Genomic DNA, 17,807 nt, shown 5'->3' with positions numbered 1-17,807 from the left:
TTAAGGAAAAATATAAAGACTTTTGAAAATATCATATTAAAAGTTTGTGACCTTAAATATGTACAATAATATGTATATAGCGATAATGTTTCATTAAGAGATAAATAAAAGACAAAAACTTATTATCATTAAAAATGTGTCAAATAAATTAAAACGGAAGAGAGTAAATCGCTTTCCAACCCTTAGATATTTCACCAATCACGACTTTTTCCTTTTTCCTTTTTCCTATTTGGCTAGTGTGAATGGATTACTATATCTTATTATTTTGACAAAGATTAAGTTCTAGAAATAGAGAAATTAATATCATTTTGTCACATCACTTACCATAGATCAACAACAATATTGTCTTCAATTCTTTATCAACAACTGCATTATAAGTCTTTGTATAATCGGGTTCGACAAAATGATGGTGCCATAGATGATCGTTCTTAGACCCAATCTTTGGTGCTGAGATGGTCTAAAGAGACTCTTGAATCTTTTTTGCCCAAGTTTTACTTGCTATATTCACCATTAATAATTGTTTATGTGGTTGTGTTGAGCTAAGACAGTGAAAGATTCTTCTGGCAACTCATAAGGCAACAAATGAATACTTTTATCCTTTCAAAGTAGATTTATGTTCTTATTAAGTTAAGGATAAATTAAATTGATCACATGTATGAGCTTAGGGCCAATTACAAGAAACACAAAGCTTTGTAGACTCGTTGAAGTCACTTATAGAATGTCACAGAGTATTTTCCACTAATTAAGAAGAGAGGAAAACAACTAAACAAGGCTTAGCTAGTTTTATAGGATCAACCAAGTCAAGTTATAACATGTTTTTTCGAAGAATCGTGGACCTATGAAACATACATATGGGTGGTATTTACTTTCCACCGGAGCTTCATATGCGTTGCCCCATCCTCTCAATCTGATGTTTGGATGTGAGATATACTCCGCAAAGAACCATGGTATGCATGGCCTTGCCTTGTATAGTTAATAATTAGAGTTGGTTTGCAACTTATTGATTGCAAATTTAGAAGTTTTTGAATAAAAAAAGTGGCAACCTATATCAATCTCTATCTTGAAGGCATTTAATCAAATTACTGGGCCACATTTCAAATAAAACCCGGGCCTAAATTCTTTCCAAATGATTTTACTACATCTTCCCACATCGCTTCAACGTAGCATTAGAAGTCTATTTTTAATTGTCAAGCAATGGGAATACCTGTCACGACCTTACTTGAACAGGATCTGTTCTATAGGCTCATACGAAGTTTGGTGGATGACTCGTGGCCATTAGATCAGAGCGTTATTAATAGACTCCATAGCCCTCGGGCATGGTGCCATAGATGATCGTTCTTAAATGGTCTAATGATTATCTTACAAACTTTTTTATTTTTTTGCTGAAATTATATCTACATTGACCTATTCGATATCTTATGCAAATTTTGACTTTAGTATCACAAATATTATGATCTAGACTCATGGTATCATCAAAACCCAAAATATGTATAAAAATTATATTATATCTTATAAAGCAATGAGGTAAATTAGATTATGGGTTTCAGATTATTGTTATACGTGTCTTAATTTGGTCACAATTACAAAAAAGAAGAGAAAAAAAGAGATAAATTATCCAATTCTTCTAATAACTTTAGTGGGCCAACAATTTAGCCCTACATCTTGGGTCTACTTTATAGCAAGCCCAAGTCAAAAGGGCTGGCGGCTACCAACCCTACGGCCCACACGAACCACTCTTTCTTTGTTGAGCTATCCAATTTTTGGATCGTCATTTAATTTAGGAAAAATTACATGAATTAATATATTTTTTTAAAATAATTACTGATTTTAGCAATATTTATAATAATATTGTGATACATCTGTAATATGTATTAAAAGTGAATTATGCATGCAATATATTTGAATTATAATTGTTTTTGAAATATATTATGTTTATTTGGTAAAAAATTGTCACTTTGTATTATAAGTATATTAAAATATGTGATAAATGCATTATCCATCATTAAAACTTATATTATATTTGAATAATAAATTTATCTTTGTGATATGTATTAAACTTGTATTATAAATAAATTAAAAATGGTCAAGTGAAAAAAAATTATTGTTACTATAAATAGTAAATATTTTTTTATTATCGTGTATTTAAGTTTCCCAATTTAATTTATGTTTGTTTTATATAAATTTAATTGCTTGAAAAGTAATTTGAACTATGTTCGTTTTTTATTTGAATGTGAGAATTGTTTTATTTTTGGCCGTGCGTATTTAAATTTGTTTTGCTAATAAATAAATAAACCATTCTTAAAATTTTAGTAATCCGATACCTAAATCTACTGTAAATAAACTCTAATTTAAAATATAAATTCGATACATCATAAAAACAAGCTTTAATAATCAAGTTGTTTAAGCAACAACAAATCTAACAAACGTAATAGCAACATTTTAATTTTTTTTTCTCATATATATATATATGTATATATATATATATATACGCGCTCAATTATACATATATGAAATACATGTTTAGTATGAAAATTTTGCTTGGAAATTACTTAAAATTGAGTAGTTGTTCAAAATAAAATAGAAAACGGGTACTAATTTAGATGAATTATTAGTTCTTTGTCATTTTTTTTTTCATTTTTTTCTTTTAATATTTATCATAAAAGGCAACAAAAAATTATTCTATGGAACACCAAGCTTTAGTTCAATTGAATAAGTTACAACTTGTTTTATTAAAAAAGGAAGTTACAACTTGTATGGATAATCAATTAAATTATACGTTACAAATACATAACTATTGTAAGTTTCAAAATTGTACATTTCTGTTTGTTTTAATTCTTAATTTAAAACATTAAGTAAGGTTTATGTGTTTTTATACCATTCAAAAGAATTGAACAATAAAATTAGTAGAATGTCATCTATAAAATTATAATAACATACTAATGAAATTTAACAAATAAAAATTAAAGAAGAATATAATGTACTCAAATCTTATTTATGTCTGTATAAAAACAAAATAACAATTAAAAAAACAACAGATGATCACATTATGACAAGGAATATTCCTTCTCTTATTGCCAATTATACATATATATATATATATATATATATATATAAAATAATTATATGTTACACCTTTTCTTTTATTCTCATGTTTAACAATGGAAATTGCTAAGAAATTTCTCAAGAGTTATTCTTTTTCCTTAAAACAATTTCATTCTTTTAATTGTTAATAATATTTCATATGTGTTGAAGCCATAAATTTGTACAGAAATGGGTGAATATAACGCTTTACATTATATTTTGAATTGAAAAAAAAATCTTAACTAGAATACTTTTTTCATGTACATAATTTGTATATTTTTTGTTTTTATTAATAAGAATTTTTATATACAGATATAAAACTAAAAATATATTTACGAAGAACTTATAAAACTATTTGACCCGTAAAATTACTTACACATTATGTATATTTCTAAAACTTAAAAAAGAATACGCAACAAATGCAATTTATTAGAAACTTTTATGCATATACTTTTTTTTTTTAAAAAAAAAGTGACCAATTAATTTGATGCATATACATCTCATTTATCAAATACTTTTACTATTTTATGGCACGTTTAGAATATATTAATTATCAGTAATGACATTTCATTATTTGATTAATTGGATTTTGTTGTCGGTATGGTATGTTTCTTTTAATTTTTTTTTATTTTTTTGCATTATGGTATGTTTTTTTATCATAAAAAAGAATATTTTCACGATAATCAAACAATAACCATTAATCAAATTTTTATAATTTTACTATATTTGTTAATTGTTGAGAAATAATCAAGCCACAACGTTTCATGATTTGACTCATCAAATTAAATTTTGATAAGTTTTCTATATTTGTCAATTTATAAAAATTAATCAATCAACACCATTTTATGATTTGATTCATCAATCAAATTTTAATATTTTTACTATATTTGACAATTTATGAAAATTATTCAAGCACCAACATTTCATGATTTGACTCTTAAGTCAATTTTTCTTATAATTTTTCTATTTTTGTCGATTTATGAAAAATATCAAGTTACAATCTTTCCATCCATGGTGTAGTCCCCATATGCTGATATGGAAAAATATCAAAGAGAAACAAATTAGTATTCATCCTATTAGAGTAAATATTGTAAAACAAAAAAGTGAATTTAAAAAATACTACTACTGATAATAATAATTTTGTATGCCCAAATTTTGTGTATTAATACAACAATAAAATACTTGGTACAATTTGATAAAGTAGGGTTGAATAGTGTAGAGCGTATGCATACCTTATCTCTTCCCTATATAAGTAAGTTGTTTTCGATAGACTCCCGACTTGAAATTTTATGCATCAATACTGATAAATTTTTGTTTTTGACATAAACGATCAATATTCAAATTAATTTAAGTGTTATCCGGCTGTTTTATATATATTGAATAACTTTATCTACATGCGTAGAGATTCGTAATACCAAAAACGTTTATCGAATCGAAAAACAACGAAGTTAGCCGACATGGGAAGATAAACCTAGCGAACCATGTAGATAAGTCCTTACTGTCAGGCGTATAGACGGGTGAACCACGAAGAGAATGAATATAGTAACTGACAAGAAATATAATTTGGCAGACGAAGCCAAACCTAGTTAATCACATAGATAAGCCTCTATTGCCAGATGGATAGGGAATGTAAAGTGCGAAGGGAATGAATGTAACCGTCAAGTAATAGAATCGACCGACAAGCGAAGACAAATCTAGCGTATCACATAAATAAACCCTATTGCCAGATGGACAAAGAAGATGAAGCGCGAAAGGACTAAATGTTTGATGAGTTGTTAAAAAAGTCGGTCGTATTTTGAAGCCAAGTATGTGGAATGAAAGTCCGTCCAATATTTAAACCATCAGGTATAGAAAAAAATTCATCAGATCATGGTAGAAAGTTAGTAAATATTTGAGCGTTGTTCAGTTTTCCTCGCTTCTATATTATTCTTTGATTTTATTATTTGTTGTTTCCTCTACTTCAATTGCATATTATCTATCGTTTTGATATTGTTCTTCTACTTTAATCTTAACATGATTTCTTCATTACCGTATTTCTTTTTCATACTTGAGTTTGATACATCTTACATGAATCAAAAATCTATCAAAAATATTTTTACATGAATCAAAAATCTATCGAAAATATTTTTCTATCTTTCACAAAATAGACACAAAAAATGTATACATACAAATATATCACACATAAAAGTATACTAAATTTATTACTATAACTTTTGTTGTATCAGATTAAGTTGAACTACAACGGCGTATACCTCATCAACATTTCTAACAAATTTATTTATGTTTTTTTAACCTAAAAATAGATTAACGTAACTCTTTAATAAGGAAAAAAAAATACAGTAATGGGCCCTACCGAATACACTTCTACCGACCCGCATTCTGAATTTAGGTCTATAAATACCCCTTTGACCCTTCTAATTTTCTCTCACTCCTCTCCATAACTAAGCACAATTTTGGAGAGAGAGAAACTCAAAAACTCTGGTACCCTTTTTCCGATCATCGATTGCCGGAATCATAATCGCTAGGTTTTCCGGCATCTACGATCGAATCGGGTCGAAACAGTTTTGTAATGGATACGTACTGTTCGGATTGCAAGAGGAACACGGAGGTGGTTTTTGACCACGCCGCCGGTGATACGGTTTGCTCGGAGTGTGGGCTGGTGTTGGAATCTCGTTCAATTGATGAAACATCTGAGTGGCGTACTTTTGCTGATGAGTCGGGTGGTGATGACCCGAATCGTGTTGGAGGACCCGTTAACCCGTTACTCGGTGATGCGGCTCTTTCTACAGTGATATCTAAAGGGCCTAATGGTAGTAATGGAGATGGTTCTCTTGCTAGGTTGCAGAATCGTGGTGGTGATCCTGACCGCGCGATTGTTTTGGCTTTTAAGGCCATTGCTACCATGGCTGATAGGTCGGTTACTTGTTGCTTTTATTTCCTTTTGTTTCTGATGAACCCTACTGAGTTTTGTTTCATGAAGTATTAGTTGAATTTGATACTTACGTTATGAATTTGTGGTTTTATTTTGTTTAGATATTTGAATGTCGGTAGTGTGAAATTTGGAGTATCATATGATTGGGTATCAAAATGAATTGGGCTCGAATGGATCCGATTGGATATAGATGATTTATATAGATGATAACTTGCCTCTGATTGATGTGTAGTAGGAGGATGAGGAAAAGGGAGGGGGTTAAAAGATGAAAATGAGCTTATGTTATGATCACTGATCGGATTCCAGGGCTTGTGTGATAGTGACTATTGGTATGAAATAGGTTAAATCTTATAGAATCTGGTAATGAAATTGAATATGTAGGATGGCTACTTTGAAGAGTACAACTGTATTAGCTTTTTTCTCCCTTCCTTGATTGAACTTTTTTGGAGGGAAGAAATTTCTGGGATGATATGTGGATTTATAGTTTGATTGGCTTGGTGTTGTTATTACGCTAATTAAGCCATCTGCTTTGTCCTTCCCATGCTCTTATGAGATGGTATTTGTGTTGGCCTTTTGTTACAACTACATTTGAAGTGATAATACTGGTTCAGCGAGGTGTATCATTCCTTTTAATTTTTTGGAAGCTTGGAAATTTGTTGTGCATCGATTGAACTGAGTTTTCTCTCTCTATGTTTTGCAGGTTGAGCCTTGTTTCTACTATAAGGGTATGTTCTCTAGTATTCTTTTAAGTTAATTGGGCATCACAGAATTATCTGTCTGCATTCTTGGATTCTCTTGCACCTTTTTAGTTGATGCATATGACAGTGCAGCTTCTTTTTATTTGGTGTTTCCATCGCTTAATTTATATGCGTGTTAACATCTTTAAAGTTTTCTTTTGTTGTCTGTTGCTTAGTCCCTTTGTCTATCTTATAAGTTAATTACATGTAATTGCAATTTATTACCCTTTTTTGTCCATCTTATTTTGTTTTAGAAAACAGAAACCATTAATTTTCTCCGCCTAAGTATACTGTGTTTTTGTGAAAGCACCAAAATTTGATAGTCTTGTTGCTGCAGGGTATTCCCCTAGATATGTTAAGGGATGTCATCTGTTACAATCTTTTTTCCTTATCGCAGCGAGTATTTTGATGTAGCCTTTTTCTCTTCTTTTTGGGATTAATCTGATCGTTCTTATTGCTGAAAGTCTTGTTTTGCACTAATTGGTATATGTCTTCTTTGATCTTGTGCAGGATCGAGCAAGTGAGATATATAAGAGGCTTGAAGACCAAAAGTGTACAAGAGGCAGGAATCTTGACGCTCTGGTCGCTGCTTGTATCTACATTGCGTGCCGTCAAGAAGGCAAACCCCGCACTGTAAAAGGTGTGGCAATTATTTCTAATCATGTAGATTAACAGTTTACTCTTGTGTGTGAACTCTAAACCTTTGGGTGTTGATTAGAAATATGCTCAATTGCCAATGGAGCTAGTAAGAAGGAGATTGGCCGAGCAAAAGAGTTCATTGTGAAACAATTGAAGGTTGAAATGGGAGAATCAATGGAGATGGGAACTATACATGCTGGGGACTATCTGGTGAGTCTACTAAATATGTAGGTTTCGGCCTCTTTGTGGGGGCGCAAGTGTGATATGACTATTCTTTTATGCTATCCTGACATGAACTATTCTTCATCTTCAGAGACGTTTTTGTTCTAACCTTGGTATGAACCATGAAGAAATTAAGGTTGTCCAAGAAACTGTTCAGAAGGCTGAAGAGTTTGATATAAGGTACACATTTTTGTTTGTATAGATTTGATTATGTTCTTAATAATGGTGAACACATACGTTGGCCCACAGAATAATCCAGAGGCTGGTTTAAGTCATTTGTTTGAGGATCTGCATGTGAACTCTTTGGGTTAACTACTTGATTTTTGCAGTCCCTTGAGTTCTCTTCTTTCATATTAAATGGACCTTCCATAAATTTGATTTTGGCACTTATTCTGTTCTGAGAACTTAAGAGAAGTTCTATTTTTTTTTTAAAAAAAAATAAAATTGATAGAACTTGAGTCACTGGGTAATAGGGGTGGAGCTATTTTTTCAACCGAGTTAAGTTCTTGCTTGAACGTCTTCCCTGCTCCACCCTCTTAAGAAAAAGGTTGGCAGATCCCACTTGTTTGATTTAAATGACTGTTATATGCAAGTCTCATTAAAGAGATTTTCGTGGACATTTCACAACTAGATTTTAGTTTCTTTTCTTAGAGTTTTAACCAGTAAAATAAATTGCTAAAAGGAAAGAAGAGCAAATCACTAGAGACTAAGGTTGGTGGATTAGATCGTTAATAGTTATTTTCCTTTTTGCAGGAGGAGTCCTATATCAATTGCTGCAGCAATAATATACATGATCACTCAACTTTCAGATTCAAAGAAACCTGTTCTGCGAGGTTAGAACATCAACCTTCCTCTTTGTGCAATCTTGAGCCAAAGAGGCAATGTATATTCCTTTACATTCATGCTTCCTTAAGTAGGTGCACAATGATGCATTTCTATATCCAATTGCTTCATGTGGGGTCGCCTAGCTGCTTTTAAGTCTTGGTTGTACCTGTATATGCTAGTTTCGTATATACATCTGAACGGTTTATGCTTGCAGCAGATATCTCAGTTGCAACCACTGTTGCAGAAGGGACAATCAAGAACGCGTACAAGGATCTTTATCCTCATGCTTCCAAAATAATTCCAGAATGGTACGTGAAAGACAAGGACCTTAAGAGCCTGTGCAGTCCAAAGGCATAAGAGTACCTTAGTCGTTGAGCTCTATAAATCTGCTATAGGGCCTCAAGTCTGTAAGAATTATTCGAACAGAGAAAACATCAGACGCGGAGTTTTGGCTACCCTGTGTTCTGGATTCACAAGGCACCGTAGGTCATTTAGACCAGAGTAATCCATATTATTTTCTTTTTCATTTATCTCTTCCCCTTCCCTAAAACACAAATAGGTTCCTTTTTTTTTTTTGAATGTTACAGATTTCATAGGCAATTGTCCAATTTTTGTATGGCTAAACATTGTCATGCAAAGTGAAATGTTTTCGTCTTCCATAAGATCCATCATTTGGTGAGGTTACTTCCTTTTTCGAACCATGTTGCTGTTCGTTTTTTTGCATTGAAAAATATTCTCACTGGCGAGATAATTTATGTCTGTTGCATAATATCTTTAAAGACGCAGCATTAATAAATCGTATATCTCCATGTTGCTTGTTACGTTACACTTTATCGTGTCTTTGTCATCTTTGTGAAGCAAATATCTTATCCATTTTCTCTTATCTTCTTTTTTTATGATCAAATATTTTTCTCTAATATCTTATCCATTTTGCTGCTTCTTTTGGCACATCATATTAATAATAATTGGCTTATACTAGCCCATCTTTTTTTTCTTTTCCTTTCCTTTCCATACAATCATTCTTTACTTGGCCTGCTATCTTTTTGTCTTGTTTATGTGGAGAAAGAAACATGTGCTAATCGAGTTTATTATAACAAATGAAAAACAATGAGCTACTATATAAATATCATTATTATAACAAATGAAAAACAATGAGCTACTATATAAATTTCTTTAATGTCTTAAATTTGTCATACATTTATGATTTGTTATTAGTTTGATATGATACATTCTCTTTCTGTTACGTCTTAAAATAGCAACACAATTTTTTAAAGGATATACATTATAAGTTTAGTATTCATAATGCAATCATCATTTTGTTTCCTTCTGCTAGTCTAAATTAAAACAAGTCATTTATTATATTATCAGTGTTTCTAAATAATACCACAAAAATACGTTAGAAGAAAAAGTTGTACTATATTCGCACATTACTTTCAAAACAAACCATAGACACAGGCTATGCATGTATATATATATATATATGGTGTTTTGTATAGGAGAAAAGACATAAAGTCAATGTTAAAGTTATTTCGAATTTTCAAAAAAAACACTTTAATTGTGCAATCGCCCTATTAGTCCACTAAACAATTTTGAATATATATAATTATATTATTTTTCGTCCACCTGACATAGAGAGTGATGTGCATTCTCTCAAAGAGAGTGAGTAACCTATAATAAATAATATAATTTTTTTTATAAGGACTTTATTATAAAATATATATTTTCTTATTATTTTAACTTTTTTTCCTTTTTTTTCCTTTCTTCTTCAAAAATACATTCTCATCTCCATCTATTAAAGCTTCTTACTTTCAGTGTCATCGTTCTCACCACAACTTCACCTTCCTTTTTTATTACTATTAATTTTACTCTTTAATTTTAAAATTTTATTTAAATATTTTCTTAAATTTTGAACAATTTGATAAACCCATTAGATTTCATGATCATCAGGAAATATCATATACTTTTTTTTATCCGATTTCAATTAAGTTCTTTAAATTTTTGGGAATTAATTGATTCTTTTGAAATTATCATTTCTAATTATAAATTTATATGAAAATGAATAGTTTATGATACCTTCTAAATTTTAGTAGAAAAATAATTAATTTTGCTATCAATAATTCAATAAAGTCTAAAAAATAATATGAATTTAGGAGGTGAAGAAAAAAAAAAGATAATGGAAGAATGAATCACTTGAAAGTGGGAGGTGGGAGATGAAGTGAAATTTAAGATGAATCAAAATTAAAAGTCAAAAAATAAGAGAGATAGAAATAAAGTTTTTTTAAAAAATAATAAAGCAAAAACTTAAGATAAAAAAATACATTTAAATTAAATGTGTCGTATAATGATTGGTGTATGAATATACTTGCTACTTAAAACTTGGGATTAATCGAAAAATGGTATAATAATTTATTTTTAAAATTGTTTAGTGGGATAATAGGACAGTTACAAAGTTAAGATGTCTTTTTATAAATTCGAGATAGTATCAATGTTGACTATATCGTTTCTACTCGTATAAAGCTATTTGTTAGTTAATATAGTTTACACACTTGAAATATGATATGTCCTAATTGAGCACATCATAAATACATGATACACACTAATAACCCAAAATTTTAAAATATATTTGCATGTACTTAAACAAGTTAAAAAAATGTATTACAACATGCTTAAAATTTTACATGTCATTGGTATATATGTATAGCTATAGGATGTAATAATTACATTTATGCATGCATAGTTAACTTATCTTACCTAACAAATTTTTATCCAAATATCTAAGACCCAAGAGAATCAAACAAAAAGAGATAGGATTTTTATTGGTCATGTTTTAGTTTTATAGTGATTGTAAGAAGATAAATAATATTTTTAAAATTTTAAATTAAATATATATAAAATATACGAAAATAAAAGATAATTCTTTTAGAAACGAACTAAATAAAAAAATAAATTAACATTTTTTGTCTTTATTTCGTCAAAAATTCAAAAAACTGAAAATAACCACAAGAACCACATGACTTTCCTACTCTTTCACCATTTCCCCCGCCACTTCCTCCGCCTAACTATAAATCCATCTTCTTCTTCACAACAACAACAAATCAATGGTTTTTTCATCTTTAAAACCAAAATCACAACTAACCCATTTCATCTTTTTCAATTTCAATCACATCTGTACAAAAAATTACACATTTTGACATAAAAATTGTCACTAATGGATGCGTACTGTTCGGACTGTAGAAAGAGCACAGAAGTTGTATTTGATCATTCAGCTGGTGATATGGTTTGTTCGGAATGTGGGTTAGTTTTGGAATCTCATTCGATTGATGAAACATCTGAGTGGAGAACTTTTGCTAATGAGTCGGGTGATAATGACCCGGTTCGAGTTGGTGGACCGAATAATCCATTGCTTTCTGATGGTGGGTTATCTACAGTGATCTCAAAACCTAATGGAACCACTAGTGATTTCTTGACATCGTCTTTGGGTCGATGGCAGAATCGTGGGTCGAATGCTGATCGATCTCTTATTTTGGCTTTTAAAGCTATTGGGGTTATGTCTGATAGGTACCTTATAATGTTCCTTCAATTTACTATTTTCATTTTGGGTGTAAATGGTGGTGCATTGTGTCTTAGGCTTCTGTACTTGAGCTGAGGTCTATCGGAAACGGTCTTTCTATCTCCCAAAATGTAGAGGTAATGGGTAAAGATATGCTTACACACTAACGTCTCCTGACTCCCACTCGTAGGATTACACTGAGTATGCTGTTGTTCTTAAGATAGGGGTAAGGTGTGCGTACACACTACCCTCGTGAGGCCCTACTTGTGAGATTACATTAAGTATGTTCTTGTTGTTGTAAGTGATTTAAGTTAGTATAAAAGATGTCATGTATTTATTGGTTAGGTGAGTCGAGATTCACACGCTCTGTTTATTTGATTACCGGAGTTGGAGTAAAATTACTGGTATAGTTGGTGTTATTTGCTTGGGCACTCAAGCGCTGAGCTGGGAACATTAAATTGTTGAATGTCTTGGTAAAAAGTGTATTTTTTGGATTGATTACTGTTGAAAATGATGTGTGGTGATGATATCATATAGTTAGTGTGAGAAAAGTTTGCATCTTTACTGGTTGCTCTACCTATTCTTTTTTGTTACAAGCGGTCTATGTTGTGGTCAAGTGTGAATATTATTGGCTGAATCACTTAGTCTTCTTTTATTGGCCTAAACAGCAGGGTAAGCATATGTGTGGATTTTGTATTTATGATCTTCTTGATGAGGTGAATGCCCATAGTGGTGTGTGCAGTGTACTCTTGATTGCATGAAAAAATTCTTTAAGGTTGACAATGCTCATATGATGGGTTGCAAAAACTGGCAGTAGTTACCAGGCTGGACCATGGTTGAGCATTTTACTGAAGAAGCAATAGACAAGATAATGACAGTCAGATGAGCCGTAAATGAGTGTAGTTTATAAAAAGCATAGCGTTTGGTTCCAAAATAGTGGTGATAGAAGAGCACTATTGCAATTTTCAGTTGAAAGTGGAATTCGAATTATTGGCTTTAAACCTTGCTTTGTAGTGACTTTCTACGGTATATGCCTTGGTTTGAAAATGCTCTGTTTTATGCTTCTTTTTTTATTTATGTTCTGTGCTTTTGATGCCACCTTATAGTGTAGGAGTTACAAATGTTTAGTCCAAAGTCATTTCATTGCCTTAAAATAGTGGTATTGTCTACTAAAATAAGAAAAAAAAAGTTTTAGACTCATCTGCTTTAGACAAAAAAATAATTTTTTTTACGGTTAAGGAGAAATTGGTTTAGATGCCTCTGAAAGACAAGATGAATGTGTATCCTGTAGACTACAAATAGAAAATACTTGCCTATCTACAACAATTTTGTGATCAAAAGATGGAAGTATTTTGAAACTTGCACCTTGTAATTTTCTCTTACTAAATTCAAGGCATTTGCTTCGTTTTCGAATTGCCAAGAACTCTCATGGCTCGATTCGTAAAGTGTCTTCTAGCCTTTACACTATTGGAAAAATTTCTGTTGGGACTTCAAGTATTGTTGCAGTTCCTTAGGTGGCTGGAAGCATCGCACATCTTTTCACCTTGAAAGTTGTCTTGGTGCACCCAGAATAATCACCCTGGAGCCATAGAGAACTTCGTTTGGTTGTAATTCTGTTTTTCCTGTCATTTCATTTTCCAAGGAAACTAGTTTAGTCCATACAATGAATTACACCATACACTTTTTGCTCTCAAGTATTCTGTAGGTTGGGAAGTTGATTGAAGAAGTTTTATTTAATCAGTACAATTTGCTCTCTTTTTTGTTTTATTTGTCCACCACTTCATATATTATACATTAAAACATTTCAACTTATTCTTCAAACAGTGCTCTTGGTTTTGGTATTTTTTCTATATATGTGTTTCTTCTGGTCTCTTCTGTTACATTATTCTATTAGAGCCAAATGAACTAGTAATGTGAAACCTATTCATTATAAGTATGTCTCTGGTCTGGCTCCTTATTATATTGACTGTAGCTGAACTTATAATGCGGAATTCCAAAAAGATATGGCTGATGCAATTATACCTATTTCAGGTTGGGCCTGGTTGCAACCATAAAGGTATGTTCTACTCCTGAAGTCCTGATACTCATTTTCAATCAAATGACATTGAGATGTCAGGAAGTCTCTGCAGATATATGCTTGTGTTAAGAAGTGTCCAGTTACTTTGTCTTTCCAATTTAATTCAATGTGTATGAAGAGTCATATTCTCTCTTTTAGCTAAGGCTGCCTGATTCATTTGCTCATTTCATCACTCAGCTGAATACACAGTTCAATATTCAACAATGTTAATGGGTATAGTATGCACCGTCCTGCCGGCCCTCTACTAACAACTGATTCATTTGGCCAGAGATATAAAATTTGGAAGCTATTTGTGTATTTTTTTGCTTGTGACCTGAGTGGTGTAGTATATTCTTCTAGAACTTGGAGCTTGTCTTTGTCCTGTGACCCTGTATTTGACAATACGCCAGACATCTCATGGCAGGAATTAACAATTTTTGTTAGAGTACGTCATAGTATTGTTTTCTTAACATTATAAGGATATTCTCTTTTAACATTTACAAGTATAAGGAACAACCCAAGGACTTTAGGTTATGATCTTTTTAAAAGGTGTACTTGAAGATGTTTCTGTACTTCATGTTAAGTAATTTGACAGTTAGACACTAAAAGCCACAGATAATTTTTGTTCAGTATTTCATTATAATGGTTTAGATTTTGTTCAAAGGACCGAGCTAATGAGATATACAAGAAGGTAGAAGATCAAAAATCTAGTAGAGGAAGGAACCAGGATGCTATATTGGCTGCTTGCCTATATATTGCTTGTCGACAAGAAGACAAGCCTCGAACTGTGAAGGGTACAGCCTAAGACTTTTTGTCATTTTGGTGTCCTGATTTAACTTCCAATATGAATGAGCTTTCTTCAAACTGTGGAATGCAAATAGAAATTTGCTCTGTTGCGAATGGAGCTACAAAGAAGGAAATTGGCCGAGCAAAGGAATACATAGTGAAACAACTAGAGCTCGAGATGGGTCAATCAGTGGAAATGGGAACTATACATGCTGGGGATTTCATGGTGAGGTTTATTTGTAAAAGTATGAGAGAGACTCCATTACCAAAAAAAAAAAAGACTACATTCTCCTTCTAACTACCATTTTTCTAAAATGAATTTCCTATCGAACTTTTGCTGTTTCTAATAACTTGGTTACTGATACATGCTTTTAACTTTTAGCGACGCTTTTGTTCAAATCTTGGGATGACAAATCAAGCAGTTAAAGCTGCTCAAGAAGCAGTCAAAAAATCTGAAGAGTTTGACATAAGGTAGCTTTGCTTGTATTATGTTGATTCGCAGATGCTTATTCCAGATTTATCAAGCGCTCAAACTAAATGTTGCATGTAACTAAAATTGATCTCATTTTTTCCAAGTGGAGAGCATGTGTTTTCAAATTAGTGGGTGATGAGGAGTCTTTAATTCTATGACTATGTAGATTGTTAAGCATAAGAAGATCTAGTTTTTGTTCCTTACATGGTAAATTTCACTATACTACAGTAGAGAACAAAAGCATGGATATGGTAGTTAAATAGGTAAATACATGACGATGGTGGTGTTCGTTTTTGGTATCAGAAGATAATACAACTATATAGCAGAACCATGACCCTTAGCAGCAGCAAGCAAGGTATGAGTTATGCTTTCTCTTCATGTCATGTTCAAAAGATGGACCTAGTCTTCATTTTATCTGTTACCTTGTGTGGTTAGCTTGCCTCTAGGATGATTGCATTTTTGGGATGCTAAGATATGTATTCACATATTTCTTGTTGCGATCGATTTTTCATGAGTCATGACATTTGATCTTTAAGTAAAAGAATTCCTGGTGTAACTTGAATTAAGATTTTAGAAGTACAGGCTTACAGAGTGATTATTTATCCTGAATACCAATTCCTAGCTCCCATGCTTAATAAGGATTCATACAGCCGACCTCAACTAGCTTGAGGTTGAGGTGTTGTTTTTGTTATGTAGCTTCTTACAATTTAGTTACTTGTCATATTCTTCCGCTGGAACGAGGAATTTTTTATATCTGTTCCCCTCCTTGAGATACAATTATCACTTAGTACTGCTTGGCATCTTTCAAAGAGCTGGTCATGCTACTTGTTCCATTTTCCAAAATGCTTCAACAGTCATATGATACCCATATGTATCTACTCCTCTATATGAAACTGCAGGAGAAGTCCCATTTCGATTGCTGCAGCAGTTATCTACATAGTCACCCAGCTTTCGGATGAGAAGAAGCCAGTTAAAGGTAATGAAAATGTTATTATTCTCTTTCTTTTGACATGAATGCTTAGACACCAAATTCCCTCCTTTATAGGAATTGCATTAGTGCAACGAGCTTTCCCCCGTATTTCTAGTCATGAACCTCATACCCTATACCATTTTTATACTGCTAGATTAGCCCACGCCTCTAAAATTGCATGATGTTTCCTACGACGATTTTGAATTGGAAGTCTTTGTCCTGGGGGATGATGAGTTACATTGGAGGTTAAACACCACTCATATTACTGCTAATTGTTGTTATCTGAAGCATCTGCATATTGAATATCCGACATGTCATGTAAAGAACTGTATGAATGCAGATGTGTCACTTGCAACTGGAGTTGCTGAAGGTACGATCCGGAATTCATTCAAGGATCTATACCCACATCTCTCAAAGATAATACCAAATTGGTATGCACAGGGTCAGGACCTAAAAAACCTCAGCAGTCCTTAATGAAGCTAAGCTAACCATGTCAACAAGTGACAACTTTTTCCAAAAATGCCTTCAAGAATGTTGTGTATCGGAGGACCCTTCGATGAAATTAACAGGAGGGGAAGCTTCTTTTACCCCAAGATGTGGGCTAATACACATTCAATTATCAAACAGTTCTAACTTAGGATAGATCTTCAAGTTAAGATTACAAGTTGTAAATGTTTCTTTTTCCTTAAAGTTGATACTCTTTCTTCATTAACATGAAAATGTAGTTTCCAAATTTAACTTCATTCATCCTCTTTTAAGGATCTTATGAATTTGTCGACTCGAGTTTATGTTATCTTGTTTTTATTTTATATAAATTATCACATTTGAATTAATTTTACAAAATATTTATTACCTCCCACTTGCACCATCAATTGGTGGTGGCCTTAGTAGAAGACAACCAATAGTTAATATAGTACAAGATATTGTATTTTGAGGTTGAGTCAAATCAAACTTAGCAGGGATCCAATCCACACATTTATTTCTCCGCGTGTAAGACATGTGAAGAACCTCATATCAATGGTTTAAGATATATATATAATCATATTAGCTTATATATAAGCCAACAACAAAAAAGAATAACAGTGCAATTAAATGTACAATATGTTATGTGTAACACCTCGAATCTCTAGACGAAAAAATTCTAGTTTTTAGAAAAACTGGTGCCAGTATTAACGAACCACCCACGGACTGTAAGTAGGATCACAAACTGTAGGTGAGGTTCTTTCGTTAAAGCCCGAATCTGTATAGTCTCTGGTCCCGCGCACGATCAACCAGTACGGTCCGTGGTTGGAACTACGGACCGTAGGTGAGGGTCAACAACTACTTAGAGGGGAAATTGGTGTTGGGTGAACATCAAACGGTCATAATTCATAGCACAAAAGGATTAGGTGGCCATGACCTATCAAATGAAAGATAATTGGATCTTCTTTCCAACGTCACTAAGTTTGCTAAAATCACATCTCTGAATAAAAACTTATACTCGTTTTTAATGAAACCCTGACGGGCAGACTTGACCGACGTCCTCTACCTATGGTTG

At 32.2% G+C, this 17,807-nt stretch overlaps 2 protein-coding genes and 1 pseudogene across 4 annotated transcripts; all 3 read left to right on the top strand.

The window, feature by feature from the left end:
- The first annotated feature begins 1,209 nt into the window (after positions 1-1,209).
- Positions 1,210-1,368, top strand: LOC112940241 (small nucleolar RNA U3; annotated as a pseudogene).
- Positions 1,369-5,496: 4,128 nt separating this feature from the next.
- Positions 5,497-9,264, top strand: LOC101266576 (transcription initiation factor IIB-2). Of its 2 annotated transcripts, none has more exons than XM_004249169.5 (7): positions 5,497-5,994; positions 6,714-6,738; positions 7,261-7,390; positions 7,469-7,599; positions 7,703-7,791; positions 8,365-8,444; positions 8,651-9,264. In XM_004249169.5, exons 1-7 carry the CDS (start codon positions 5,651-5,653, stop codon positions 8,791-8,793), a joined length of 942 nt encoding a protein of 313 aa, XP_004249217.1. In that variant the 5' UTR covers positions 5,497-5,650; the 3' UTR covers positions 8,794-9,264. The 2 variants fall into 2 exon arrangements, with proteins under 2 accessions (XP_004249217.1, XP_010312094.1); XM_010313792.4 differs by having other exon boundaries at positions 5,503-5,994; positions 8,654-9,264.
- A 2,242-nt stretch (positions 9,265-11,506) lies between these two features.
- On the top strand, positions 11,507-17,058 carry LOC101246877 (transcription initiation factor IIB-2). 2 transcript variants are annotated; one of them, XR_738235.4, is made up of 8 exons: positions 11,507-11,994; positions 14,018-14,042; positions 14,707-14,836; positions 14,924-15,054; positions 15,211-15,299; positions 15,529-15,655; positions 16,200-16,276; positions 16,611-17,058. XR_738235.4 is itself a non-coding variant. In XM_004249189.5 (7 exons), the coding sequence occupies exons 1-7, from the start codon at positions 11,645-11,647 to the stop codon at positions 16,742-16,744; spliced, it is 936 nt and encodes a 311-aa protein (XP_004249237.1). In that variant the 5' UTR covers positions 11,507-11,644; the 3' UTR covers positions 16,745-17,058. The 2 variants fall into 2 exon arrangements, 1 of the variants encoding a protein (XP_004249237.1); XM_004249189.5 differs by lacking the exon at positions 15,529-15,655.
- Positions 17,059-17,807: the final 749 nt, after the last annotated feature.

Source organism: Solanum lycopersicum, chromosome 10 (assembly GCF_036512215.1).
Source record: "Solanum lycopersicum chromosome 10, SLM_r2.1".
In the NCBI taxonomy this organism is placed as follows: Eukaryota; Viridiplantae; Streptophyta; class Magnoliopsida; order Solanales; family Solanaceae; genus Solanum; species Solanum lycopersicum.
The sequence above is the reverse complement of the archived record's forward strand: the minus strand, read 5'-3'. Positions and strand labels throughout refer to the sequence as shown.